The sequence below is a fragment of the Ictalurus punctatus genome, chromosome 1 (assembly GCF_001660625.3).
Source record: "Ictalurus punctatus breed USDA103 chromosome 1, Coco_2.0, whole genome shotgun sequence".
NCBI lineage: Eukaryota > Metazoa > Chordata > Actinopteri > Siluriformes > Ictaluridae > Ictalurus > Ictalurus punctatus.
In genome coordinates this window covers 7066127-7093942 of record NC_030416.2, presented here as the reverse complement: position 1 = coordinate 7093942, position 27816 = coordinate 7066127, and the positions used below count along the sequence as shown (strand labels likewise).

The 27816-nt window shown below is 39.4% G+C and overlaps 2 protein-coding genes across 5 annotated transcripts in view; both read left to right on the top strand.

The window, feature by feature from the left end:
- Positions 1–87: 87 nt before the first annotated feature.
- On the top strand, positions 88–25958 carry si:dkeyp-84f3.5 (C2H2-type zinc finger protein). 3 transcript variants are annotated; one of them, XM_017467525.3, is made up of 4 exons: positions 216–495; positions 2830–2903; positions 3479–3574; positions 22134–25958. In XM_017467525.3, the coding sequence occupies exon 4, from the start codon at positions 22526–22528 to the stop codon at positions 24341–24343; it is 1818 nt and encodes a 605-aa protein (XP_017323014.1). In that variant the 5' UTR covers positions 216–495; positions 2830–2903; positions 3479–3574; positions 22134–22525; the 3' UTR covers positions 24344–25958. The 3 variants fall into 3 exon arrangements, with proteins under 3 accessions (XP_017323023.1, XP_017323014.1, XP_017323004.1); XM_017467534.3 differs by lacking the exons at positions 216–495; positions 3479–3574 and adding an exon at positions 88–209; XM_017467515.3 differs by lacking the exon at positions 3479–3574.
- Positions 25959–27251: 1293 nt separating this feature from the next.
- znf1035 (zinc finger protein 1035) overlaps positions 27252–27816 on the top strand; it is a 28454-nt gene continuing 27889 nt past the window's right edge. For both annotated transcript variants that reach the window (XM_017467410.3, XM_017467419.3), the window contains exon 1: positions 27252–27661. The gene's annotated coding sequence lies outside the window, so the exon portion shown is untranslated. The remainder of the gene's footprint in view (positions 27662–27816) is intronic.

Genomic DNA, 27816 nt, shown 5'->3' with positions numbered 1-27816 from the left:
TGATCACTTACAAGGCACCATGAACGCAGCAATAGAGCGCCCCTTGCTGTAGCGCTCAGTTTGCAGCTGGCGCACGCGTTGCGTTATAAATTTTTGCCGTTACACATATCTGAACGCAACGACGCGTGAAACTTGTAGCTCGACACGTATGCGTTCGCGTCGATACGTAGGGTACGTTTCGGCCGTAACTCGGAATACACATTTTGGAGGTATGCGCGAGACTGCCCGAATGTACTCACATATACACGGCGCATGCGCACGATTTTATTTTCTTTTTCTTTCTTTTTGCGCATGCGAATTTAAGCGTAATGCGTGGACTTCAGCGCGTCAACTTTCGCGTTACACCTTCGGTTGGTAGAAGTGCTGGATATTACTGCTAAGTTGAATTGCGTTGGCGGTACCTTTTGTGGTAATAGGAACGGCGATTATGCTGCGAGATGAATCGACACTGCACACAAGGAGGACAAAATGTTGAAATCACGAAGAATGAAAGCGGTTAGTGTTCGTTTAAAAGCAAAGCACAGAAATCCTGTTGAATATACGCAGAGTCGTTTAGCCAAGAGCTTCCGACTGCTGGCTAATGTTTAGCTACTATTCCAGTCTAGCTATCCAGCAAAGTAGCTCGCAAAATGGCCCTGTCTGCAAACCATTATCATATGATTTATCATGATTTTACAGAGCAGTTTAATTAAAGGTCTTAGCTGTCCACTTGTATGTTCCACTTGGTCTAATTTGTTATCGATTAAAATACGGTTAGCTTAGCTAACAATGGTAGAGTAACGTTAATAGCTATGTAGCTAGCTAACTATTATGGGTAGCATACTGTACCGCTGTAAAGATAACTCACGGTTCTTGATTCAGTGGGATATTAATCTGTACATCTGTAAGTAATAGAGCATTTTATTTTCCTGATTTGTGAACATCGGATATATTATAGTCGATATATATAGATATATTATCTTCTTAAGTGTATAATGTCAAACGCTAGTCACTCAGTGGCGAAAAAAAACCTGCTTCAAATTGACCCAGCTGATTTGTAAAAGAAAAAAAAAATTTAGTCCTTTTTTTTGTATGTCAGCGGAAATAAGTTTGCCAGCCAGGAACAGGAAATATAGGCGTTTTTGACTTTGAGACCCTATTTGCAATACAGGTGCCACAACTGTCCATGACAATCTACAATTTTGCTTTTAAAGTAAAAATGATACGGTGTTGTGTCCCAAACCCTTCTAAAAGTAGGGATGTTAGGGTTTGAAATACGGTGTTTATCATCGTATCAGACTAGTCTAAATATATCACTGGATCATTTACAAACACACAAGTCGGTGGTGAAAATGAGAGAGGTCTATTTTTAAATCTTTGTACAAAATCCTCTTTCCACACGCTAATATGTAAAAGTGGCAGATTACACTGCTAAATAATGTGTGTAAGTTTCAGTGGAACTAAATATTGTGTTGAATAAAAATGGGTGATATGAAACGTGCCGAACAGCTGTAACATTAAAACCACCTGCCTAATATTGTGTAGGTCCTCTGAAGGTGTGCTGTGGTATCCGGTGACAGGCAGCATGTCCTTTAAATCCTGTAAGTTGGAGGTCTCCATGGATCGGATTTGTTTGTCCAGCACGATCAGCTTGTGATCCTGAGGAATTTGGAGGTCAAGTCAACACCTTGAACCCTTTGTCATGTTCCTCAGACCATTCCTGAACAATTTTTGCAGTATGCTTATAGACAGCATGTTAATTTAGAACGGTGTTTTAACACACCTTCCAGCGAATCCGAATCAAGTATCCCATGATATGTTATAACAATAAACAATAAACAAGTAACATAATGCAAATTCGTGCCAACTGTTGTCTTTGAATTATGTACAGTGGGTAGGTAAACATAACGCTATTATTTTATAAAAAGTCATAACCAGTTACGTCGCCAATCTGTAAGTCTGTTTACAGCAGGGTTGATTGTGTTGGTTTCTTACTTTTATCCACTCTTATCCTCGTCCCCCACACTTTTCAAGCAATGCACCCAAATATACAAACTATTTATAAGCTTCTTTGTTCTACATATGGCTTGAAAACTACAAATTCCAGAGGTTTACCAATATGGAGTTGCATGATAACTTCATATAGGTGGCGAGACCTGGCCAAAGCAGAGAAGAAAAAACTGACAAGGATGTACAATGCTGGAGTACTTTGGTTTCATCATATTTTAGTTATCAACAATGTAAAATCAAAATACTTTTAGTTCCATTTTAGAATAATACAGTTTTAAATTATGTATCAATGAAATGCCTCATAAATAAGAAGCTATAGTTTTTTTAATAGCATAAATATTTTTAAACTCTCTTATGCAATTGGTTGGTGAAGACAGTATTTAAGCTGCCCACTGCCTTTGTTCAGATTCATAATTACAAGTATGTACATTTTAAGTACTACATTGTTATTTACCTTACATTTTAAGTACTTTTAAAATATTACATAATTTTCTGCAATGGTTTACATTATAAGTAGCCTTGGCTGTGTTACTTTTATTTGAAAGGATATTGCATTAGTTTGTAATGCTTTCTGGATAAGGCCTACTTTTGAAGTCTAGATTACATTAATCCCTTAGACCTTAAACAAATTTACTTCCATAAAGAAATTGCTTCTCAATTTTTTTAACACATACAACGTGAATTTATACAAGTTTGTAAACAAAACAGTTAATAGTAGTCCAGACTTGTGATCTATGCATTTACTGATTGTGTGGTTCCCAGAAAGTCTGTCCCTGGTATCTGCTATTTGGAGAAAATAAAATACTGAATTTAACACATTTTCTGTTTTTATTGCTATAGAAATCTAAGGAGGACTATGTTGTATGTGTTGGCATCAGTTGGCTGAAGAATTCCACATGCATCACAGAATCAGGGTAGGTCACGCATGAATTTCACAACTTATATGTATTATTGGAGTTATGAGAATTTTTTTCAGTAGGTCTTTCCTGAATTACTTTAATAAGAAAATGTTTACGTTCTACTTTGGCTATTTATAAAGCAGATTTTAAATTGCTTTATGATTATAAATTCAGTATGTTTTATATCCTGTTTATAATTCTACTGCGAACATACTGCTTGCTAGTGGATTATGGTAAGGTTAGCTATAGTTTTCTTTTTACTAGCAACACTGGTTGACAAGATGCTAAATGAGTGCTAGAGAAGGAATGGTTATGGAGCTTTGTATGTAGCCAGAGATTCCTAATTATATCGTAATTATTCATTTACTTATATTTATAATATGGTGAATACAATAAGAAATGCCCTGAGCCTTACAATTATTAATGATCTTTCATATGTGTGACTTATTCCTACGACAATCAAACTTAATTATAAACAGTTTGACATAGGTAATTTATATTATTCTTGTTTATTAATTTGCCAGATATTGCCTTTAAACCTTAAACATGTGGAAAACAAGAGAATGTTTTGTTTTTGTTTTTATTTTCAGTAGTTGGAGGTCCAACAGTGCAGTAGCAAGCAAGCTGAAACGTTCAAAAAGGAAAAACAATGTTTATTTATTATTTATTTGAGATTTTCAATTAAGGTGAGTCGTAGAGAAGCAGGTATCCAACAAAATACAATATGGTGAATATAAGACATTAAGACAAAAAAGTAAGTTTAAAAACAAAACAAACAAACAAAAAAAAACACAACTAAAATGTAAGGTTTCGAAGATCATTAAAAAATCCCAAACTGGGTAGTTACATGCCATAGCGAAATGGACATAAGCCTGAACAATTCAGTTTGTAATCAAATGCCAGCTGTCAAAATGTCTGCATGTACCTGCTCTGTCACATGATCAAAACAGAAAAGAGTGCTTCTACACTCTTGTACAGGTAAGAGTGGACATGTTTAAATGTTTACATGACATAATAAAAGATTGATTATTGAGAACAGTAAACAGTCAATCATGGGCATCTGCAAACTGAAGATGCATGCTGAAGGGGGTGGATAGTGTGTTCCTCTAAGTGCATTATACCACCCTGTGACACAATATGAGCAGCAGTTCAAAAATATGCACTTGGCTGGCTTTACGTGTCTTGGAGGAAGCATGTGAAAGCTGGGCGGAGGAAGCATGTGAAAGCATGGCGCAGGGGGCAGCATAAGTAGATGGTCTTATACCACCTCATGGATGGCAAGAAGGTGAACAGGTGATGACATGGGTGAGTTTGGATCCCTGCAATGTTTACTTTGTGTAGGCAAAGTGATCTGTAGCAGTCCACCAAGGTTGGAAGCTGTATTCTGACGATTTTCTGAGTAGTATTGATAACCTGCTGCAGAGACGGCGCATACCATACCAGGATGAAGTACATCAGTATTCTTTGTGTGGTGCAGTAATGGTCTCTGCTTGCCTGTCGGACATCTTGGTCTGGATGAGGGAATACCACCTTAAGCTCAACCTGGCAAAATCTAAGCTTTTCGTCATCCCAGCCAGCCCCTCAATCAACCATAATCTCACTGTTTCAGCTCGGCTCAACCACACTCAAGCCAACTAGGACAGCCAGGAACCTTGGGGTGAATCTTAATGACAGCTTGACCTTTACAGACCACATCTCAACAACTGCACGGTCCTGTAGGTTCATCCTGTACAACATCAAGAAAATCAGACCCTACCTCACCGAACAGGCTACACAACTACTAGTCCAGGCTCTCAAAACTGGACTACTGCAACTCACTACTCTCGGGCCTCCCAGCCAACTCCATCAAACCCATTTAGATGATTCAGAATGCAGCAGCATGCATCATCTTCAACCAGCCCAAGAGAACCCATGTCACACCCCTCTTCATCTCCCTCCACTGGCTTCCTGTACCCGCCCGCATCAAATTCAAGGCCTTGATGCTCACCTACAAGCCCTTGTTTGAAACAGCACTCTCATACCTCAGCTCTCTCCTGAAGGCTTACGTTCCCTCACGCAATCTGCGATCAATCAACTACCGACGCTTAGTAGTGCCTACTTGGTGTGGCTCAAGCTCCCTTTCAAGAACCTTCAAACTAACTGTTCCTCAGTGGTGGAATGAACTTCCAACCTCAATCCAGACCACAGACTGTGTCACCATCTTCAAGAAACGGCTAAAGACCCACCTCTTCCGTGAACACCTAACCAACCCCTAAAAAAAAATCAATGGATCTTGTATGGTAGCACTACTTGTATTGTTCTCAGCTTGATATCGCTTTGCTTGTATTTTCTCATTTGTAAGTCACTTTGGATAAAAGCGTCTGCTAAATGAATAAATGTAATGGAAAGCCACTGGCCACTGTTGGCGCAGCTTGGCTTTCTTGAGCCTTCTCAGAAAGCATAGCCATTGCTATGCTCTTTTAACCAGTGAGGTGGTGTTGGCAGCGAATGAGAGGTCCTCTGAGATGTGGACACCCAGGAACTCTCTTCACCATGTCTTCACAGAGGAAGACTAGAGAATAGTCTTCACAAGACTGCCTGAAGTCAATGATGAACGCCTTGGTCTTGCTGGTATTAACGTTCAGGTTATATTCTGAGTAACATTTCACAGGTCTCTTCACCTCTTCTCTGTAAACAGACTATTCATTGTCAGAGATGTCAGTGTTTCTGGCATGAGTAGGTACACAGTCATAGGTGAAGAGGAAGTAGAGGAATGCTTAGTGTCATTGTGGAGTAATTCTGTGTGCCCAGTTTGACTGACAGATGTGATAAGGCCTTGGATGCATGGCATGTCATCGTGCAGGAATACCTGGAAATGAAGAACTGATCTCATATAAGAAGTTTTTAGCCATGTAGGCTGGCATGAGATGTTTAACTTTTGTGGATGCAGGCACTTGCACCAAAAAAGTGAGCTAAATACAGTGCACCAGTCCGGATTTATAACTCAATAGCCATAGCAACCCTTTCTCCAGTATCATGAGTGTAGAAACAGGAAGTAACGGTGACAGGTTGAACCACCCTGACATGTTACCACCTCGTGGTAAAAATAAATAAATTCTGCTTTACATGTATGACATCATCTCTAGACAGGCAGGCTTAACTGATGTTCTGATAATACAGTCATGTCAAAAAATAAGTACACCCCAGGGAAATTGTTGGTGCTTTTGACATATTTGGACAAGCAAACATTTTATCCACTTTGAAACAGTGCCTATTAATTAAGGTGATACACTCTATCAATTGACCTTTTGTTGTAGTTTTCACAATTTAAACAAAAAACAGATCAGTCACATGGAAAAATAAGTACACCCCTATGTTTATCACACCTTCAAATCCATAAAATTAAAATCAGATGTTCAAGATTGGGTGCAAGTGATTTAGAAACTTATTTATACCCCTCTCATATCTAGTGTCTGGTGTTTCCGTTTGAGGTGTGTGGTGTCATCATGCCAAGATCTAAGAGTTCTGTAAGGCATTCAGAAAAAAGCTTCTGGATGCCTGAGTCTGGCAAGGGATTTAAAAAGATCTCCAAATTATCTTAAATACATCTTTCCACTGTAAGTAAAATAATCTGCAAATGGTGCAGATTTCAAACAACTGCCAATTTGTCCAGGACTGCCCGCCCCAGCAAATTCAGCCCAACAGCAGACCATATGATGCAAAAAGAAATCTCCAAGAGCCCCAAAATTACATTATAGGATCTGCTAGTAAGTCTTGCAACTGTTGGTGTCGAAGTGCATGCTTCTACAATCAGAAAGAGATTGAAATTTGACCTGCATGGGAGGTGTTCCAGGAAAAAGCCTCTGCAGGACAGTAGTTTGCCAATGAGCATATAGGCAAAGACCAGGCCTTTTGGAATAATGTGCTCTGGACAGATGAATCAAAGATACTGTTTGGCCACAGTTTGGTTCAGTCCAAAGACGGTTTTTCAGGAGAAGCACCTCATACCAAGTGTGAAGCACAGTGGTGGAAATGTTATGGTTTGGGTTGCTTCACTGCATCAGTGACTGGACATCTTACATTCATTTATTCAGCTATGAATTCTGCATCATCAAAGAGTGCTTGAAGATAATGTGAGGCTATCTGTTCGAAAGTTGAACTGAAAGTGAACCTTTCAATAGATTAATGATCCTAAGCACACTAGCAAATCCACCAAGGAATGGCTCAAAAAAAAGAAACGGAGGGTTATGGAATGTTCTAGTCAAAGCCCGGATTTGATTCCCATTGAAATGTTACGGGGGGATTTGAAAGAGGCAGTACATGCAAGAAAACCCTTAAATATCTTGCAACTAAATGGTCTGCACTTATATACTGCTTTTATACAAAGAGCTTTACACTGTGTCTCATTCACCCATTCACACACATACTCTCACACCAGTGGTAGCAGAGCTGCCATGCAAGGCGCTAACTTACCATCAGGAGCAACTTGGAGTTCAGTATCTTAACTGAGGACACTTCGGTATGTGGAGTCATGTGGGCCAGGAGTCGAACCGCCAACCCTACAATTAGTGGACAACCCGCTTTACCACCTTAGCCACAGCCGCCTACAACTAAGAGAATATTGCATGGAAGAGTGGTCAAAAATTCCCGCAAACCTGGTGGACAATTAAAATGGCTACAAGAAGTAATTTCTGCTAAAGGGGGCAATACTAGCTTCTGAAGCCAAGGGTATACTTACTTTTTCCACAGAAGAATATCACATCTATTGATATTTCTGTTGAATAAATTATTGAAAAAGCAAATTTTCCTTGTGGTTTTGCTCATTAATAGGCACTGTTTCAAGGATGATCAAATGTTTTCCTGTCCAAATATGTCAAAAAAGCCATCAATTTACATGGGATGTACTTATTTTTTCACATGACTTTAAGTAATGGACAGGATATCCTTCCATGTGCGATGGGCTTCTGTGTGAATTAAGTGGTACTTGATCTGTTGTTTGTGTCTAGCTTTGGCCTTCTTTATGCCTTTTCTCGGACTGGACCTGGCCACATTGCATGCCTCAATGTCACCAAATTCTGGTTTCTGGTTAGGGAATACATTTGTCTCCTGACAGTAATGTTGTTAGTGTAGCTATTTATGTAAAACAGCCCTGTAGATGTATACTCCTCCAGGTCCATTGTTACCACATGTCTTCTCGTTGTGCAAACAGTTGACTGTGTTGGCAGTGGGTCTGTATGCCAGGGTTAGAAGCTGTGAAAACTGATCAGTCTGTCTTAGCTGGGGGAAAGGTAGGGCCTTGTATGTGTGCTTAACATTTGTGTAAACATTACCTAATGTATAAATACTTCTGGTTGGACAGTGCAAATTCTAGGGAAGTTTAAATGTTAGGTTGGTGTGATTGATTCTACTATTGTGAAGGTGCATTTTGGGGAACACTATTGTTCAATTATTGTTGAATTTGTGCACCCCCAATTTGGTCACCTGCTAATTGCCACCCACCAGCTGTTCCCTTTCACATAACTGCTACCATCTGGGGAAGGTGAAAGTCAATACGTGATTCCTTTGAGACATGTGAAGCCAGCCAGCTACATCTTTTCAAAGTACTGCTCATACTGTGTCACAGGAAAGAGTAAAACACACAGGGGAAAGGTCTATCTGCCCTTTTCTGCATACATGAACTTACAGATGCCCACGATTGACATGTCGCTGTGATTCACAGGGGAGTGATTCACAGGGAATATGGCCATCAACCCAGAGAGCAAGGCCAATTTTGCTCCCTTTGCTCTCTGCCATGGCATTATTGGTATTTGAACTAGCAATCCACGGACAATAGGACAAATGCCTTTCTCTTGTGCCACTTAGGAGACTTGCACCAGTCATTGGCCTTTGGATTCACATAATACTGACTCTGCTCCTCCAGAATCCTTTATGCTGTCTGTATCATGAATCTGATGGCCTGCAAGCGTGATAGCTGCGTTAGGCATCATTGACTGTAGTCAGGTTTCTGTGAGAAGAATACAGCAATCACTTACCAACCTCTCTGTGGTCAACCTTAGGATTTTTTCACACTCTGCTTGAATGTTTTTGTAGACTTCTGAATTATTTGTGCTGCTACTATCATGAATTATAAATAAGGATTATTTAGCCAATTCCAGAAGCAGCCATGCAAGCCCAAGCCATGGCACTACCTCCACCATGCTTGACCGATGAGCTTTTATGTTTTGGATCATGAACAGATCCTTTCTTTTTCCACACTTTGGCCTTTAATCTTGGTCTCATCAGTCCAAGGAACTGTTTCAGAACTTAATCATAACTGGCTCATATTTGTATTTCTTTGCAAATTCCAATATGGCTTACTGATTCTTACTGCAGATGAGTGGTTTGCATCTTGTGGAATGGCCTCTATTTTTCAAAGTCTTCTTTGAATGGTGGATTGTTGTACCTTCACTCCTTCATTGTGGAGGTTGTTGCTGATGGCACAGGTTGAGGGTTTTTTCACAGCTCTGTGTTTGTCTTCAACTGCTGCTGTATTCCTTGGCTGACCTGTTTGATGCCTGGTTGTTAGTACACCATTGGTTTCTTTCTTTGTGCACAGTGCTTATGCAATGGCTCTGAATTTTTCCTTCTTTTCTCAGCTTCAAAATAGCTTGCTTTTCTCCCATAGATTGCTATCTGGTTTTCATGGTGGTGTATACATTTTAACTACAAATGCAGTCTTCACATGCAAAACCCAGGGCTCAAACCAAGAGTAGACATTCATAATTGTTAAGCCTTTAAACAATCAATTTAACAGGGCACACCTGAACAACCAGAAACACCAGTCAGTCATGTTCCAATATTATAGGTGGGTTCAAACAAAAGGTGCCATATTCTAAGTTGTTTAACATATCTAGAGGTAAATATCAGGAAATGAAAGACTTGATTTTGTTTCATCTTTTGATATCAAACCCCAATGTATTCAGTCTATAACAAAACAAAAGAATTGGCCTTGCTGTTCAGTTACTTTAGGAGGGGACTGTAACTTATAAAACATCAAAGTGTTGAACAGTTTTATATAACTTTTTTTAATGAAAGTGAAACGCTTTGACATTGCCCCATACATTGCTTGAACAAGTTAAAGAAAATGAGAAAAGGTACTACCATAGGCATGTTTGGTGTTCCAGGGTTATTTTGAAAATTCTATTATGCCTTTCTACATTATTATGCAATTCTAGCTAGCTTAATCTATTATGATTAGGGCTGTAACTAACGATTATTTTCATAATTGATTAGTTGGATGTTTTGGTTTTTTTTCCTTGATTAATCAGTGGGGGGGGGCAAAATTTTTGTACCCTTTTTTAAAATTTATTTAAAATAAAATCCACAAACTGAGCGTTACAAATATGAACTTCAGACTAAAATTTTCACAACTGTTAGTCCAATTATATAAGACCGAAAATAACCCAGTACACACAGACACACACCAGAATGTATATTATTAACCCCTTGCACACAGGGAAGCATTTTGGATATAAACATAAGTTTGTGCTTGTGCATCACTTTCGTGCTTTAGTGCTATACAAACTCCGCTTTGTAAAGTTTTCAGGTTACAGTCACCTTCACGACGTTTAATATAAAATGCTCCATGCCTTAGAAGACTTGGGTTACACACTTTCTTCCTCAGTCACTTGACAATTATGCCTCCATCTGATGGTGACTGAGGTCATGTTGGGAATAAAAGGTAGCGTTGACAAACTGTAAACTGAAGAAAGTCATTGTTGTTGACTCTTAGTATTCTGCTAAAGCTAGAGACGTCGCATTATGTGACATAATGTGCCACTGACTTGGAAACGCCCTATACTCCCGGTTAGTTAAAAAAAGCTAGTGTCCCATTTGAGATGATATTACCCTTCTAAAATTCATACACTAGACGGTAGAGTATACAATGCATAGTGTAAGTGTATAGTACGCCATTTGGGACACAACTTTAAGTATTTACTCACAGTGTTTTTGGAACAGAAGTAATGTAGTGAGTAAATGTGCCCCATGCTGCGCACAGACCAACTAATCGATAATGAGATTCTCTGACAATGATTAGAATAATCGATTATTATCAATTTTATCGATTGGTTGTTGCAGCTCTAATTATGATACACATTGCAAGTGTGGGTGTAGCCATCTAGGCAGCTAGGCAGCTCAGTTCAAAAGGAACAAGTGTGAATAGGAACTGAGGCATTATAAGAGCAGCAAGTAAGCTGCTGATGTTTTCAAGGTTAAGGACTGTGAATGCAAAGAGAACTGAGCCCAACCCACTTATGGTTCAGTAACACCCTAGGGTGTTTTTACAAATAGTTCTTGAACCATAATCAGTCCTGTTAAAGTGGTCCAGAAAGGAAACTAGCTGAAAATTACCTCACTGCTTGTGGTGTTCACAAAAGAAGCAGACTCAAAAGGTGATTCAGATCTTTTCCTAGACAAAAGCTGTGTGATACTGAATTTTGGATAGCTTTTATTATTTGTAATGTTGCTACCCAAAACTACAAACTTTGCTCTGGGACCACATGACTCCACATACATGCACACACACACACACACAACAACAAAACGCCAGAAAGAAAAACAAACAACCACATATATCCCACAGAGGGCTCATAACACTCTCCCCCATAAGAAAAGGGTATCCCTTTATGAAACCCAATCTAATCCTTTCATCTCCCCAAACTGGAGAACACCCACCATTTAGATTATGTGCTCCTAATCCCCAGCAACCAAGGGCCTTGTAGAAGCAATTTAAGAGAACCAAAGAGAGCAAACATGGTTAGTCAGCAGTTAAGAAGAGTAAGGGGCTCTAGGCAATGTGTCAGCCATGACAGTGTATATGCCCTTGATATGTCGAATATCAAGGGCATAAGACTTGAACATAACATTAACAACGTATCTAACTATACTATATCTACTATAATACTCCGCGAGGTGTACAGGGACGCGGGCGGTATATATCCCCAATACAATCAGCCGTATATAACCGAATATAACCATTTTTTGCTCTCTTATCAATGCACTTTTTTTTGTTTTAGACTACAGAGTGTTCCATTCTTTCAGCAGTCAGTTATAGGCCTAACATCGGCTATTCAATGAGGGCTCAAAGATGACTACATCAAAATATTTTTATTTTACTAGTTTATTTATTTAAAGTTATATTGGGCCTTGTTGGTAGCCTATGCCTGCTGGACTGAAAAAAAAAATGTTCAGTGTTTAAATAAATATTTTGAAATTGTAGTTTTTGTAATTTATTGTTTTTTTCTTTGAAAAGCAAGACAAAATAGTAAAAAGCACATTTTGACTATTTAATTTATGCCATGGTGAAAAATGGTAAAATCAATGGAAAAAATGCGAAAAAACATGTTCGGTATTCGGCCAGGTTTTTCATTATATTCGGCTTCGGCCAAGAATTTTAATTTTGGTGCATCCCCTTATAACCCCATTACAGTTACCATTCTCAGAAAAAATACAATTACTTTTGTTTCTAAATATAGCATCAAACAACATATTTGATCTAAATGAATATTTTAGTCAGAGTTATTGCGCTTCCTTTCTATTGCGTGCTGTTTGGCGCATATGCATGGACTCGTGCTCATTCAGTCAAGTTTAATGCAGACTCACTTGCTTTCAGGACAAACCTATATATAAAATTGAAATACTGGCATGAATTTCTAACATTTACAAATAAGGACTTAAACGTAAAAATGTCATTTCTGCCCTGAAGGAAATAGCACACGCATCTATCGCAGCATCTGACACGACAAACCATGTTAATACACTTACGAATTAGTTTGAAGTGTTTTTCCCGCAGCAGCTCTCTCTGTGACCTCCGCTGTTTTTCAGATGTGTTTTATTCATATTAATGTGTTTTTCACCATTGTGACGTGACGTCACCGATGGGAATTATCCACAGTGACGTCTGAGACCCAACTAATCGATAATGAAATTCATTGTCGATTATTTTAATTATCGATTTTCTCGATTAGTTGTTGCAGCCCTATTGATATGCTTACGTTTGTTTGGGGCAACACAATAAAAATGCTGGTGAATGGGCACCGCATCCCCAACGTTAATATCATGCTCCACCCCAAGGTGTATGTGAGGGTACGTCGCTAAATAAAGAAACATGATCCTCAATAAGGGCAATCAGATCAGCACATTTACCTTCTGTTAAATGGGCCAACATTGCATTCAAGTTGTTAAGAGACTCAGAATTTTTAATTTGTACCAACAATATCATATCATTGGGGGGAGAAACCTCTTTATCATTCCCCTCTCTCAAAGGAGGAGACAAAATAGGCACAGCTATTAAGGCAGGTTTCACCTCATGCTCAGCAGTTGATACTTGAGATGATACATGAGAATGGCAATAGTAGGGCTTTAACAAATTGATATGTTACAACTGGGTTGACTCCCTTCTTTCTGGGGTAGTAATTAAATAATTAAAATCAGTAACTCCTTTGATCACCACAAAGGGGCCAGTATACTGAGCCTGGAAAGGTAAACCCTCCACAGGCAACAGAGCCATCATTTGATCGCCTGGAACAAATTCCCGTCGCTCAGCTCATCGATCAAAAAGTGACTTCATTCGCAACCGTGATGAATGCAGTTATTTTGCCATCTTACCTGCCTCATATAATCTATGCTTAAAGCCATTCATATAGTTTATCAAATTCTGGGGAGGTAGCCGATAATTTCGATCCAGTTATCCCGCAGGATCGCCAAAGGCCCATGAACAGTATGCCCAAACACGAGGTCATTGGGACCGAACCCAGTGCTTTCTTGACCTACCTCCAGTACTGACATCAACCACAGCAATCCCTCTTCCCAATCATCCTCCATCTCCATACAGTAAGCACGCAGTAACGACTTTGTGTTTGATGGAACCGCTCCAAAACCCCCTGGCTTTATGCATGATACGCACTAGCCTTATTCTGCATAATACACAGCAGCTGCAAAACCTGAGAAAACAAGTGAGAGGTAAAATTAGAACCTTGATCACTCTGTACACTCTGAAACTAAACTGAGACAAAGCTTTCACCACAGATTTAGCAGTGATTGTACAGAGAGGATAGGGTGCAGGATACCGAGTTGATGCACACACAACAGTAAGTAAATAAATGCTACCTGACTTTGATTTAGGCAATGAGCCTACACAATCAATAAAAAAATGCTCAAATGGCTGACCAGTAGCAGGAATGGGAAACAATGAGGCAGGTTTAATTTTTTTAATTTAGCTTGCCTGTTAACTGACAAGTATGACATATCTTAATATACTTTGAAATGTCCTTCAATTTAGGCCAAAGTTAATGATGCAAGATTCAGTCATAGGTCTTCTTGACTCCTAAATGGCCAGCAATTTCATCATGGAAAATCTGTAACACAAGTTAACGATATTTTTCTGGAACTACCACATGCATAATAGGGTCCCCAGCAAAGTCCCTACCATGTGAAATCCACTTCCTCACCAGCATCGCATCCTGTAAAAAATGAGCAACATAATTTCTTCAGAAGATAACACACTCTCAAACAGCTTACTAAGAGAAGAGTCAAGTTGCTGTTCCTGAATCAGTTCAGGAGGGGAAACAGAAAGGTTATCAGTGACTAGAAATGTTGGTCCAAGCACAGCAGACTCAGAAGAAAAACTTGGTTGAATATTAGTCATACTTTGAGTTGTGGCACAGGCTGCAAATACCTGCCTGTCGATGCTCTCATCCAAACCTAGGAGGTGAGAAGTTGATATCACATGCAGTGAGAAGCTATCAGGCCATACCATTCCCCCCACCAAATTATTACATGTTATTATGTCCACCACTCCACAGGCAGGGTACACTCCAATCACTACTTCTCCATTCACAAGGTGTGATGACAACACTATTTTATCCAAGGGAACAGACAAGACATTCAACCCAATTCCTCTAATAAGAACACTGGTACCAGTGTCATTCGAAGAGGAAAAAGACTCCGAAGCCCCTGTATCTCTTACTATCGTCACCGGAATTTTAGTCTCATTACCAACAAGCAATACATACTCGTGTAATAAAGGGAGCATAATCGCCATCTCTTAAGGAGTTCATCGCTTTTGGGAGCCCTTCACAAATTTGACTGACAGAATTTATTACTGGTGCCACAAGGATGGCTGGTTTAACCCTTGACCTTAACCACAGGGCACTCTACCACAACGATAATTACAGATCAAAACTGAATTTTTTTGACACCATCCATTCTAATTTCAGAAAATTCTTCATTCTTGCGAATGAAGGGATAATAAAATTACATTTGCGTCAAAACAATCATGGGCCAACTCCACAGCTTTAGCAGCTATGTCAGCTTTCTGCTCATTTATATATGTTGCAATTCAAGCAGGGTTTTTAAACTGCTCAAGCACAATCAAATTCGCACAAGCACAATTCAAATTTTCAAAACCAAATCTTCAAATGTGGTTACCTCAGATGCCATACACCAATGATTAAATAAAGCAGCAAGCTTTCTGGCAAACCCAACATGAGCTTCATTAACACCCCTGGACCCTGTTCTAAATTTTTGTTGTTATGCTTCTGCTACTAGCTCATACGCCTTTTAAAATGGCAGCTTTCACCGTAGCATTGTCTTCACCACCTGAAACTGAAAGGGTGAGCCCTGCAGGTGAGAACGCATTGTAAAAGCAAAAGCAATGTACATTCCTTACTGGGCCAACCTTTTGCTTCCACCAACTGCTCAAAAAGCATAAAAAACATATCAGGCTCATGCTCATTAAACTTTGGCACTAACCTTAAATTTCCCACCGAGTCAAACATTTGAGAAGCACCCTGAGAACCAGCTCTAAAGATATCACCTAGCCCACTCTCTATCACCTCCATGTGGTATTTCTGGATCTCAATATTTGCCTGATCGAATCTAGGTTTTTCACGCTCTATTTCTAGCTTCACACGGTCTTGTTCGAGCTGTAACAATAGTTTCTCTTTTTGTTCAAAAGTTAAATAGGCAGTTAAATTACTTGGGAAAGGTTTTAACGGGGGACTTGCAGTCACTGTGTTGGGCTCAATAGTGATCAATATTGTCTTATCTGCCAAGTTTGTCTTAAGAGTTTCTTTTACCTTGTCTTTTAACCTCGTGTCCTCTATTTCAATCCCATAATGATCCGCAATTTTAAATAATTGCTAATTTAAATAATAAATGATGATAATTTATAGACCAAATAATTTAGTACAAGAATCAGGCAAAACTTCAGCCGGGGAACTAATGAAATCTTCCACTAGATTAGACATAAAATTCACATGATAAACAATAGAATGTGTGACCCATGTAACCCCCAACAGGAGGGATTTAAAAGGTCCCCTTTCCTATCTACAAAATTTTAAGTGATGTAACTTGCCCCTATTCTTCATGCGGTTATTGGTGGGGCGTATTTTTGCACTAAATCCCGCTGGTACAAAACAAGCAATCAGCAAGCTGGCGATTCATTCTATACCATGGATATGCCCCCAGACAACTGCTCTACCCACGGTCACCACACAAAAAATACATATCTACTTTACCTTAAACCTATTTGTTCCAAAAGGGAACAAGCAGCTAAGCCTAACAAGGGAACACAACTAACGTTTCAAAAATCCATCCATTGTAGGATTCGCAAGATCGCTTGCCTTCTCAAACTGCCTAAGAAAACACTGTCAGCTAAACTAAGGGAAAACCACTCGAATAAATCCCCTCCTCAAACCCAACAAATCCAACGTGTATTTCCTTAACAAGGGATGTGAAAGTATCCAAAACAATAGTGCAAATACAACCCATACTTTGGATTAATATTCTATTTATTTAAACAGCCGAACACAAAACAAAGCACTCACCAAACCCATCAAATGGAAACATTTCCAAGTCTGACATACGAGCCCCCATTTGTCACGGCCGGCTCATAAGCTGTGACAAAAAGGAGACAACACATTGAATCATGATAAGAAAATTATACATTTATTAACATAAAAAGGATAACAACTAGCAACAGAAGCACGAAGAGGGGGATCGAGACCTGAGGTATGAACTAAGGCTGCTTAAATAGCTGGGGTGCAACCCCGACACAGGTGTAACCTCAGGTAATTAATGGCACTTAAACCCTGCTCCGTCCTGCAAAAGAAACCTACACACACACACAACAACAAAAAGACAGAAAGAAAAACAAATCAACAACCACATATAAGCCACGCAGGGCTCAGTTACAATCAAAATTATTCAACCCCCATTGCAAATCAAACAAAAGCATTTGAAATAGTTCAACACAACAAATGCTTCAAGTGGTTACCTCAAATTCAACTGAAAATACAATTTACAATGACTTCTTCAGTTTCAAAATTATTCAACCCTTTCATGGCAAGCATCTTTAGTACTTAGTAGAGGACCTTTTTGCTGTTATGACCCACTGCAAAGGAGATGCATAGCCAGACACAAGCTTCTGGGAGTGTTCCTGAGGAATCTTAGCCCATTCCTCATGAGCAATGGCCTCCAGTTCAGTAATATTCTTGGGTTTGCCTGCTTCAACCGCCTTCTTCACATCCCACCAGAGATTTTCTGTGGGGTTCAAGTCAGGTGACTGTGATGGCCCTGTAGAATCTTTCAGGACGACTTCTGCAACCAAGTCTTGGTGGAATTTGAGGTATACTTGGGATCATTGTCCTGCTGGAAGGTCCAATGATGCCCAAGCTTCAGCTTCCTCACAGGCGGCATCATGTTTTCTCCTAGGATTTCCCGATACTTCAATTAATCCATCTTGCCTTCCACACGCTGAAGGTTTCCAGTGCCAGAGGATGCAAAGCAGCCCCAGAGCATCACCGAGCTACCACCATGCTTGACTGTGGACAGAGTGTTCTTTCTTCATTCTTCTTCCTCCAGACATACCGCTGATCCATACTGCCGAAAAGTTCCAGTTTTGTTTCATCGCTCCACAGAACAGAATCCCAAAACCTCTGTGGCTTATTTATATGATTTGGAGCTGACTTTTCTTGTGCTTTTGGGTCAGTAATGGTGTACGTCTTGGAGTTCTGTCATGGAAACCTTCTGCTTTTAGTACGCACCATACTGTGCTCACTTGCTGCGGGTGATTTGTAGTCACTCGAGGGTTTTTCACATCCTGCCTTCTCAGAAATCTGATTGCAACTGTTGATAGCTTCCTTTTTCTGCCCCATTAAGGTATTTGATGTATTTTGTGCCTCTAGGCAGTTCAGGTATCAAGGGCTTCATTAAGTTGCACCAGGTGTGCTTAGACAACACCTATTTTGCATATTTGTGCTGTTGTGAGGGCTTTTGTTCAGGGGGTTGAACCATTTTGAAACTGGAGAAATCATTATAAGTTGCATTTTGGGGAATCCACTTGAAGCATTCGTTGTCTTGAACTATTTCAATTGCTTTTGTTTGATTTGTTCATTGCAAACAGCTGAAAGTCTGTAAATTTTGACAATATATCTGATTTTCAATGGAGGTTGAATAATTTAGATTGCACTTGTGGGTGTGTATATTTTATCAAATTTATACTCAGCAAAAAAAAAAGAAACATCCTCTCACATTCAACTGCTTTTTTTTCCAGTGTGATATTTAAACTAACTGTGAAAAACTTTGGAAGACATTTTGCTAAAAAGTGGTAATAATCCCTAATGTATGGAAACTTTTGGGACACTCTGTAGATCAAGATTCCCAAGTAGATAAACCATTGTTACATCAAGTAGGCTATAACAGCTTGGTAAATTGTTTGCTTTTATACTCTGTATATTGTTTAAAACAACAAACTATCAGATAGTTTGAGCAAAATATCAAATTCTACAAAGAAAGCTAGCTACATAATCAACATTACGTGGTCTAAACCAAGTTCCAACTTCTAGGTAGCTGCATGCATGTTTGCTTGCTTGCTTGCTAAAATGATGCTGGGCTAGGGTTACATTACTTTATAGCTTAGTCTACAGTTGTCATCCTCAGTTACATCATTATCAGATTATCTCCACCACTACAGTTCAGCTTCCTCTTTTTTTTTCCTCTTCCTATTTTTTGGGGGAGGGGGGGTGCTAGTATACCATTGTAAATTAACCACCCGAGGTTTTGGGGGAGTTCTGCACAGGGTTGACATTTTCATGGACTTGGTATCAGGCCTTCATGGGCCCTCCTCAAAACTTTGGGCCACAATCAGATTGCCTGCCTTGCCTGTCCTGTGAATATACCTTTAAGTTTGGTATGGGGGTGTTTTTCAGCAGCGGGCACTGAGCGGAAATATAAATGGATCAAATTACAGAGACATTCTTGTGGAAGGCCTTCTCAAGAGCACTTGGGGCCTCTACTAAGAATATCCCAGGGTTTCAATCATTAGTTTTCTCTTGCAGTTACCATATTTGGGACCAGATTCCTAGCTTAAGTACAAAACACAGATGTAACTAGTGATTGAAAGAAGGTTAAAATAACTTAATTTTAAGTTAAAATCAAGTTAAAATCTTGCTTCAAAAGAGAATAAAACATACCCTGTTGATAAAAATTTTTTTTTTACTGTGACTCTTATGTACATTTCCCCTTAAATTGCTGATTCCACTTAAACTGACAGAAAACATTTTAAATTTGTCTTTCCCCTATATCTCATACACAACCTCTTTCCTTATTCTGGAGAATGCCTCAAAGCATTTACTTGTACATTTACCCCATTTTGCTGACACTTTATCCCAAGGGACATACAACTGTGGCAGGATACACCAGAGCAGTTTTGCTTGAAGAGTGTTGGTGGTGTTGGGATTTGAAGTCTCAACCTTCTGATCAGTAGCCCAAAGCCTTAACCACTGAGCCATCACTCTTCCCCAGGCAACCTGCCCAGGACAAGCAAATTGTGTCCATGTTCTCTAACATTGTTGGGCTTCCTGTCCTTCTTTCCCAGAGTTGCAGAGGAAAAGGTTAATAAACGCCACCTTTTTGGGTCCATAAACAGTAATCTTTTATCTGGGGCTGTGATGTTCTGTGGTTAAGGCTCTGGGCTGATGACAGTGTTGTGAGTTTAAGCCATGACACTGCTAAGCTGCCACTGTGGAAAGCTTAAGCAACACCCAAAGATATTGGAACATGGGACTTACAGGTGTTTCTTGGGAGGAACTTCATTATGCAGCAAGACAATGACCTAAAAAGCACTGCCAACACAACAGAGGACTTCATCAGGGGGGAAAGTGGAAGGTTTTAGAATATCCAAGTCAATCACCTGTGAGCATGAATTTCACCTCCTGATGAGGAGACTGAAAAGAGAATCCCAGTACCTGGATGGGAGACCTCCTGGGGAAAACAAAAATTGCTGCTGGAAGTGGTATTAGTGAGGCCAGCAGGGGGTGCTCACCCTGTGGTCTGTGGGGGGCCTAATACCCGGGGGTTGTGACGGGGACACTATGCTATAAAAACAGCACCAGCAACACAAAAGAAAAATGTAACAATTTGATGTCGTCAGTGGGTCACCGGCTTGATGTAGTTATTGCGAACGAGGAATACGCAAACAAATATTTACTTTAATTCACTTGAAGAATATCTGTTTCATACTTTTGCTCACCTAAAAATTGGGTGGTCTGCCACAAAAGGTGCTGCCCATAAAGCCACTGAACACCTTTGTGTTGGATGGACAGGAAGGGCAAATCCAACAAAGTTGTACACAATCCCATAGCCATATTCCAAAATTAAGTGGAAAGCCTTCCTAAAAGACTGGAGGCCATATAGTTATTGTGATAATTAAGGCAGTTGTCTTCTTCTGTACCTAAATGGTTACATTACACATTTCTTGTTGGCACCATTTTAACACTTTTGTCAGTTATCAGTTACCTCAGAGCATAGAGAGACTTTTTCCTGTTGTGAGCCTTTTTAACTGTTTATTAGTCAAAAGTGTGGGTGGTGTCTAACCTGGATTGTTTAAGGTTTAGGTACTGTTTGTTTGATTTTTTTATTTTTGTTTAAATGATCCTTTGGTAAGCATGGCACAGACATAATCTTTACCTTAATTCTTACTCACACATTATAGTGGCAATTTGAAATTTATAAACAAAAAAAATATTCACTGGACTAATGTGAACTCCTTGATAAATAATTCTACTTAAGTTTTTTTTTTTTTTTTTTTTTTTTTTTAAATTTGTTTGTCAAGTTTTATAGTTCAGTAAAATGTATGAATGCCTCTGGCGGCTTGGATTATGTGGTTGGGATAAACTTAGGTACAGGCATAATGCTAGGACCATTCTCTAAATGGTCTTCATGGCCCAGGAGTATGTGTATCTGTTGGTGGGCTGTGGTGCTGGCATTCGAGAGTAATCTGTACAGGAGTGGACATCACTTCCATCTACTACAGTGCCTTTGGTGGTTGAAAATGTAATCACCACCACCATACAAATACAAAAACTCTGAGTAACCCATGTTTCCCTGGCCAAGCTGCTGAACAGATACTTAAGTTGGCAGTATACTGTAAAACTAAAAAAGTTGCTTAGACAGTTTTGTACATTGTGATGTAAGTGTTTTTTTTTTGGTTTGAGTATGTCCCAGATAAGGCCCAGAGTATAAATGGTGGTCCATACAGAAGTTGCCTGCCAAGCATCTAATCAGAATTTGAAATTAACTTGTTTACAATACAAGTCTAATTACCCAACAATAGTAGACATCCCTATTGTCCAACACCAGGCAAAGTACATTAACCAAAGAGTAGAGGCTCCTGTTATTTACTCTGCTGGTATTGATGTACTTCAGAAGATTTCAGAAGAAATGTTGTTCAAGTGGTGTCTGGATTTGGAAATGTGGTGTATATTTAATATAGGAACCTTTATACTTTGATTTTGATCAGTAATGTTCTGAATTACAGTACGTAGTGGACTGCTTTTGTAGGTATTCTGCCTTTCTGGCTTGTTTTTCTGATTCATGAAATTAATTTTAAAAAAAGAATACTTTTGTCATTTATTCATTCATGATTGAATGCAAGTTGTCTTTTTGCTTTAACTGAAATAAACTCTCCTTTTACCTTTGCATTATATGTTTTCAGTAAGAATTTAGAGGAAATGATCATATAGTGGCTGTATACAATAAAATTATTTGTAAGTGCCTAGTTTTACAGTGAAATAAGTCTTTGAATGATGAAATAAAGAAGGACAAATAGATATTTTTAAAATTCATGTTCAGTTGATGGATGTCTTTCAAGGGAAATCTACACACTGAATTAAAAATTTTGCACATTCATACCTGACTCATGTTCTCCCATTCTTTTTTTTTTAGATGCTAATATCCTGACTCAAGACCACAAGCCAGAGAAAGAAAGGAGAATACCTTTTATGCTTGGTATCCAGTATTTCTGGATCCCAGATTTCAGTCTTTTCCGTCTGCACTTTGGGGATCATGGACTTGATGATTCGATAATGTCTATCAAATAAATGACAAAATGACAGTGGGAAGAATTGCTGGAACTTTGTAACATGTGAGCCTGTAGTAGATCTCTTAAATATTGTACTTGGTTTCAAATGGAAAGTTTAGATGTTCATGGCATTTGCATATCTACAGTTTCCAATTTAGCTTTCAAGAACACTTGAATGTTATTCATCCCACATCTTTTTTCACTTTTTTTGTTGAACTGTTTGTTACATCAGATTTTAAGTTTTGGTTGAATAGACATGGCGTATCATTCACTTGATTTTTCAACTGGAAATGATTTCATCTGCACAGAGTGTGGTGAAGGGTTTGGTCAGTACCCAAAACTGATCAATCACATGGCTAATCATGGACCCATTGGCCCATTTTCTTCCATTTCTGAAACTGCAGCTAACGGTTGTGAGAAACCTATTGAATTTGCACTTCATGAAAATGGAACACTCACAGTGGTTGATAGATCCGCTTTATCAAACTTTTCATTCTTATTTGGAAAACCCATGTCAAAATTGTCAAACCAAGCACATTATCAGGATTCCTTGCCTTCAAACAAAATGGCAGAAAGAGACCATGCCCAATGTAGATGTGAGAGATGTGGCCAAGTGTTTAGGAACCAGAGAAGTTTACAACAGCATCAGCGATATCGTCCCCTTGAGCAAGGTTTTAAATGTACCTTATGTTGCAAAGATTTTTATGATAGAGAGAGCCTTCGTGGGCACCTTCAGAATCATGCACATGAACGTTTTTACAGTTGTGGACATTGTGGGAAACGATTCTTGAGACAAGAGACCTTGTTGTTACATCAGAAGGAATGGCATGGGTCACTTGGATCCAAGAGTTCCAGTAAATTTGATGAGGACCGTGAAAATGGTATAGATAAATCATATCCTTGCAAGATTTGTGGCTTGCGTTTCTTTTGGTTATCAGACCTGCAGAGCCATTTGCTTAATCATTCTCATGTCAGTAAAGCAACTGATGATCCCACACAAAAAGAGAACATGCAGGAACAGGATGAGAGCAGCCCTAAGAAAAATGCCTCCCATTCTCCTGATGATTCTACTACTGACCGATCATATCGTTGTGGCTTATGTGGAGGACACTTTAATTGCTTGTCAGATTTGAAAGAGCATCATCTATCAGATCATCCAGATGAGGACTCTTCTGAACCAGTACCTGAGATTAGACGACATTCTGTTAATTATTATGGTATAATGCGTCAAATGGTTTCAAAACACCAAACTCAACGAATGGATCTATTGAGGCCACGAATGAGAGGTAGACCAAGAGGAGGTGCTACCAGAGGTAATCCACATTCTAAGGTATTCCCTTGCAAACAATGCCATCGTGTTTTTGTTCACTCTAGTAGCCTTTCTCGTCATATGCGATACCATAAGGGTACCCTTCATACATGCCTTTATTGTGGTAGACACTTTCCACAAAGATGTGATGTCACAAGACATGTTGCCATGTACCATAGTTCAGACATAAAGCTTAAGGCAGATGGTGAAAAATTAGACCATGAAGATGAAACTGCTACGCATGAGTCACCAAAAACGCAGACAAGCAATGACAGTGATCATGAAGGTCAGGACAATGAAGACCAGCAGTCACCAAAACCACCAGACAAAGATGAGCTGTCAGATACTCAAGAGACATCTCAACTCAAGCCACGGATGACCTACAAATGCAAAGACTGTGGTCGAGTCTTTAGGCTACTTAGCGTATTTCAGCGACATGGGCGTTACCACAGAATAAACCCCTCTCGGGTATTGCTAAGCTGTCCTCATTGTCCATGTCGCTTCACCTTCCGCTCTGCTCTAGAGCGCCATCTAGAGAATCATGATAAAGAAGGGTCTGAGAAGCATGGTCAAGAAGCATCTCCAACTGCAGAGGCCAGTATGGAGTATTTAGAAAATGAAGACGATTTGAGTGTTGAAAGGAGCGAGTCAGAAGCTGATTCAAAAGAGAGTACATCAACAGACGTGTTGTATGAATGCACTGAATGTACTGAGACCTTCACAGAGCTACAGCTATTCCTCAAACATCAAAGCTCTCATGGTTGAAAGATATTTGAAGAAACAATATAATATACCTTGAACTGTTGAGTTAACTGTTTGATACACTGCCACATCTGCAATGAACAACAAATCAAGTACATACTGATTTCACCAAGGTTTTTCTGAATTAATTTCTTGTTTTACAATTATGCTATTTTGAGAGAGTAGGGGTCAGATCTTGGTTGAATCAAAGAGAATGCTAAATTGTATTATAATGCTACAGTGCTAATTCTAAGCCACCAGCTGTCTACGCATCTTTATTTTTCCCTCTGTTACTCATTAATCTTGAAACATTCAATTTGTCCTCTACAGAATCTAAGAACAGCTCATATCTGCCTTTGCAGTGTGTACACTTTTGATAGTGAATGTCTTCAAAGCTGCCAGTTACTGATGTCCAAGACAATCCCACAGATTTTGTGAACATGTTTTTCTTACTCTGATAATTACTGTCAAACATTGTACTAAATATAGACACAGCATGGAACATGCATAGAAATGTTTAGTGCCCTTTCTTGTTTTCCTAGAGTAGGCCCTGATTAAATTATTGGATGGTACAGTGGCCATAGAAATAACTGTTTCCATTCTTTTAACAATTAAAAAAAACAGGTGTGCAGTTTAAAAAATATATATATATATATATATATATATATATATATATATATATATATATATATATATATATATATATATATATATATATATATATACCCCTTTACCCAGTATTTGTATGCACAATGCTATCAGGTTATATAGCCTCCTTTACAACAAGAGATAATGCTGAAAAAGTACTGCCAAATTTATTGTTGACACCCAAAATGTACCCTTACCAACAGTCTGGTCGTGCTTTTTGCTCCTGCCTGGTTCAGGCATTATTGTAGAAGTCCAGGCTGAAGTAGTGTTGGTTGCCTGCAACAAGTTTTGTTGGAACCCAGGGTACGGTGGTAAGTTGGTGGTATGATGCAGTACATATTGCAGATTTGTTTTGAGAGCTTCCTTGGTACTATTGGGCTGGCAACTAGACAGCTGAAGAGAAAGCATGTTTGTATACATAATGTGCCCAAAGTTCCTTGCCAAGGTAAAGTGCTTTTCATTCAAAAGAGTAACATCTAATATAATCACTGCATTTGCAGTTAGGAGGACAGTAGACATTTGAGGAGAAGTCAATTCTGACACACTCCTGTCCTGCTGTAAAGACTATATATACAAAGTAGGGCTGGTTGCAATTCTACGAGCTCATTCTCGGACAGTGGGTTTTGGTCCATGATGGTCCACCTTTGCACCACTATGTAAACAGCAACTACCCCTGAAAATACCCTGGGATTGATAACCATTATATGGGAATATAACTGTATACCCCTTGTGTCCAAAGCCACAGACTATGTTCTTCAGTGAATACCAAGGTCTAAAATGAAGTATAGGTGATCATTTTCATCAGGTCAACACTTAAGTATTAATGTCACACTTTTTATGCACGAGTCCTTCACTGTTCTGGCAAATTGTGAAAATTGTTACTAAATGGCCACCTTATTTGTTTCTATGGCATGTGGGTGATTTCTTTTTTTAATAATGGCTATAACTGCAGATCTCTTGCGTACTTGTATTAATAAAATTTGTTATCTGACATCATGTAGAATGTATTTGTTTATTTTGGTGCATAAGGGTGGGATGACCAAAAATTTCAAACAAATGTTCCATACATTTCTAAAAAATCTTTGTTTACTTTGGTATCTACTATCTACACACCTAAATTACTGTTATTTTCAGCAGAACTGACAAAATGCACATGCAGTAATGTCTGTTTATTCTGTTAAAGGTATACAAGAATGATGAACATTAAACAAAGTGCAACATCATATTTAAATCTCTGACGTATGACAAGCTGTCTTGTCAAGGGCTGTGGATTCCTCTGAAGAGTTTACTTTTTATGAACCTAAAATAAATTGGGTATGGTGGTTCAAAGATCTAGCCACTGAGTACCCATTACTAAGTGTAGTCATGGGGTAAGGGATGTGGAAGTTTGAGCCAACTTGAACTTAACGTTTATGCCGGCCATAGGGCACACATTGGGTCAGTCATTGATTGCAGCAGCCTGTTTTACAGTTTAATTCGTGTACATGGGACTCCTGATCCTTCAGGGGCAATTTCACAACAACCCTGCTCTAATAGAAAATAGGTCAACCGAATACCACTTTGAACCGGGTTAGTGCATTGTGACCTAATTCATACCATTTCTCATTTTGCCAGAAAGACCGATATATAGACCCAATTATTACCATTGGTTATTCACTACATTCCTGTAGAGCCCTTGCCTCGCACAGTTTCTCTACACTCAACTCACCTGGCCCAGCTCATTAGAGACTTAACAGCTGAACAGGTTTGGGTGTGCCAGCTGTAGCGAAAATTCAGTGTGCAGGCATAGGGTCCACAAGACTGGAGCCTTGCCGATAACCATTGTTCATGACAGGATTCAAACCTTGCATACACAGGGAATCAAATTTGTGTTCTTTTTACTTGTCTGAAAAAGGAAAAGGTTTTCAAGTGGACAGGGCCTTCACTCCTGAAGCAACATAAGGTTAACAAGTAGTCAGGGGAGGAAGGGGGCCATAAAAGCTTGTAGGCAGTATTTCAAAACATGAGGATATCTTGTTACACATGATTTAACCTGCCACTTTGGAGTCCATACATAGTGCATTGAGCCTTACCATTTCGCGTGCACTCAACAATACACAAAGGTATAAACATGGCTCCTTACTTGTTAAGACAGACATCGGGGCACCATATTGTCAAATTCTATAGGACAGAATGTTCACGCTTGAGTCACCATGTGCCTTAACAAGCAGTGTGAACAATATCAGGACTGGGAAGTAGCAGGCTGGAACAGGTACACCAGACAAAAAAAAATGGCTTGACTGCAAATGGTGGTGGGTGCCGTCGTCGGTCATGTGGACAAGTCTGGCAACAACCATGCAGCCATCTTAGACAACCTGAGCTGAAGGAACATGCGCAAAGGCAGCAGATTGCGCATAATGGACGCTGAAATGGAGGCCCCGTAGAACCGAAGGCGGGACCTAAGCGCTTTTTACTGTAATCTGATTGGTTGCGGTGGTAGTGTCGCGGAATATCCCGGGCTTCTGCACATTGTTTGGGGCTGTGTTGTGTGGCTGAAACTAACGGCAAATTCTTAATCATTCTGTAATTGTGATGTTGTATTCGATGTTGTCCTTAACCATAAGGACTTGGGCACGCACGTAGTACTCGTCGCTGGCTTTCAAGTCGCCTTGGTACGACGGGAGCAAGGAAACAACACCTTTCCTCGGAACGACGGTAAGTCGCTAGCTGGGAGACGTGCGGACATCGAGTGTGTGGTCTTGCGGGAACCTCAGGATGCATTTTGCTGAATGATTAAATCAAGCAAATTCAGCGCCAAGCATGAAGATAACCAAGTGGACATTTGCGTCGGTAATAGAATAGATTATAAC

What these genes read in the sequence shown, in the direction of transcription:
- si:dkeyp-84f3.5 (XM_017467534.3), top strand. Translation starts at nt 22,526, where the DNA reads ATGGCGTATCATTCACTTGATTTTTCAACTGGAAATGATTTCATCTGC.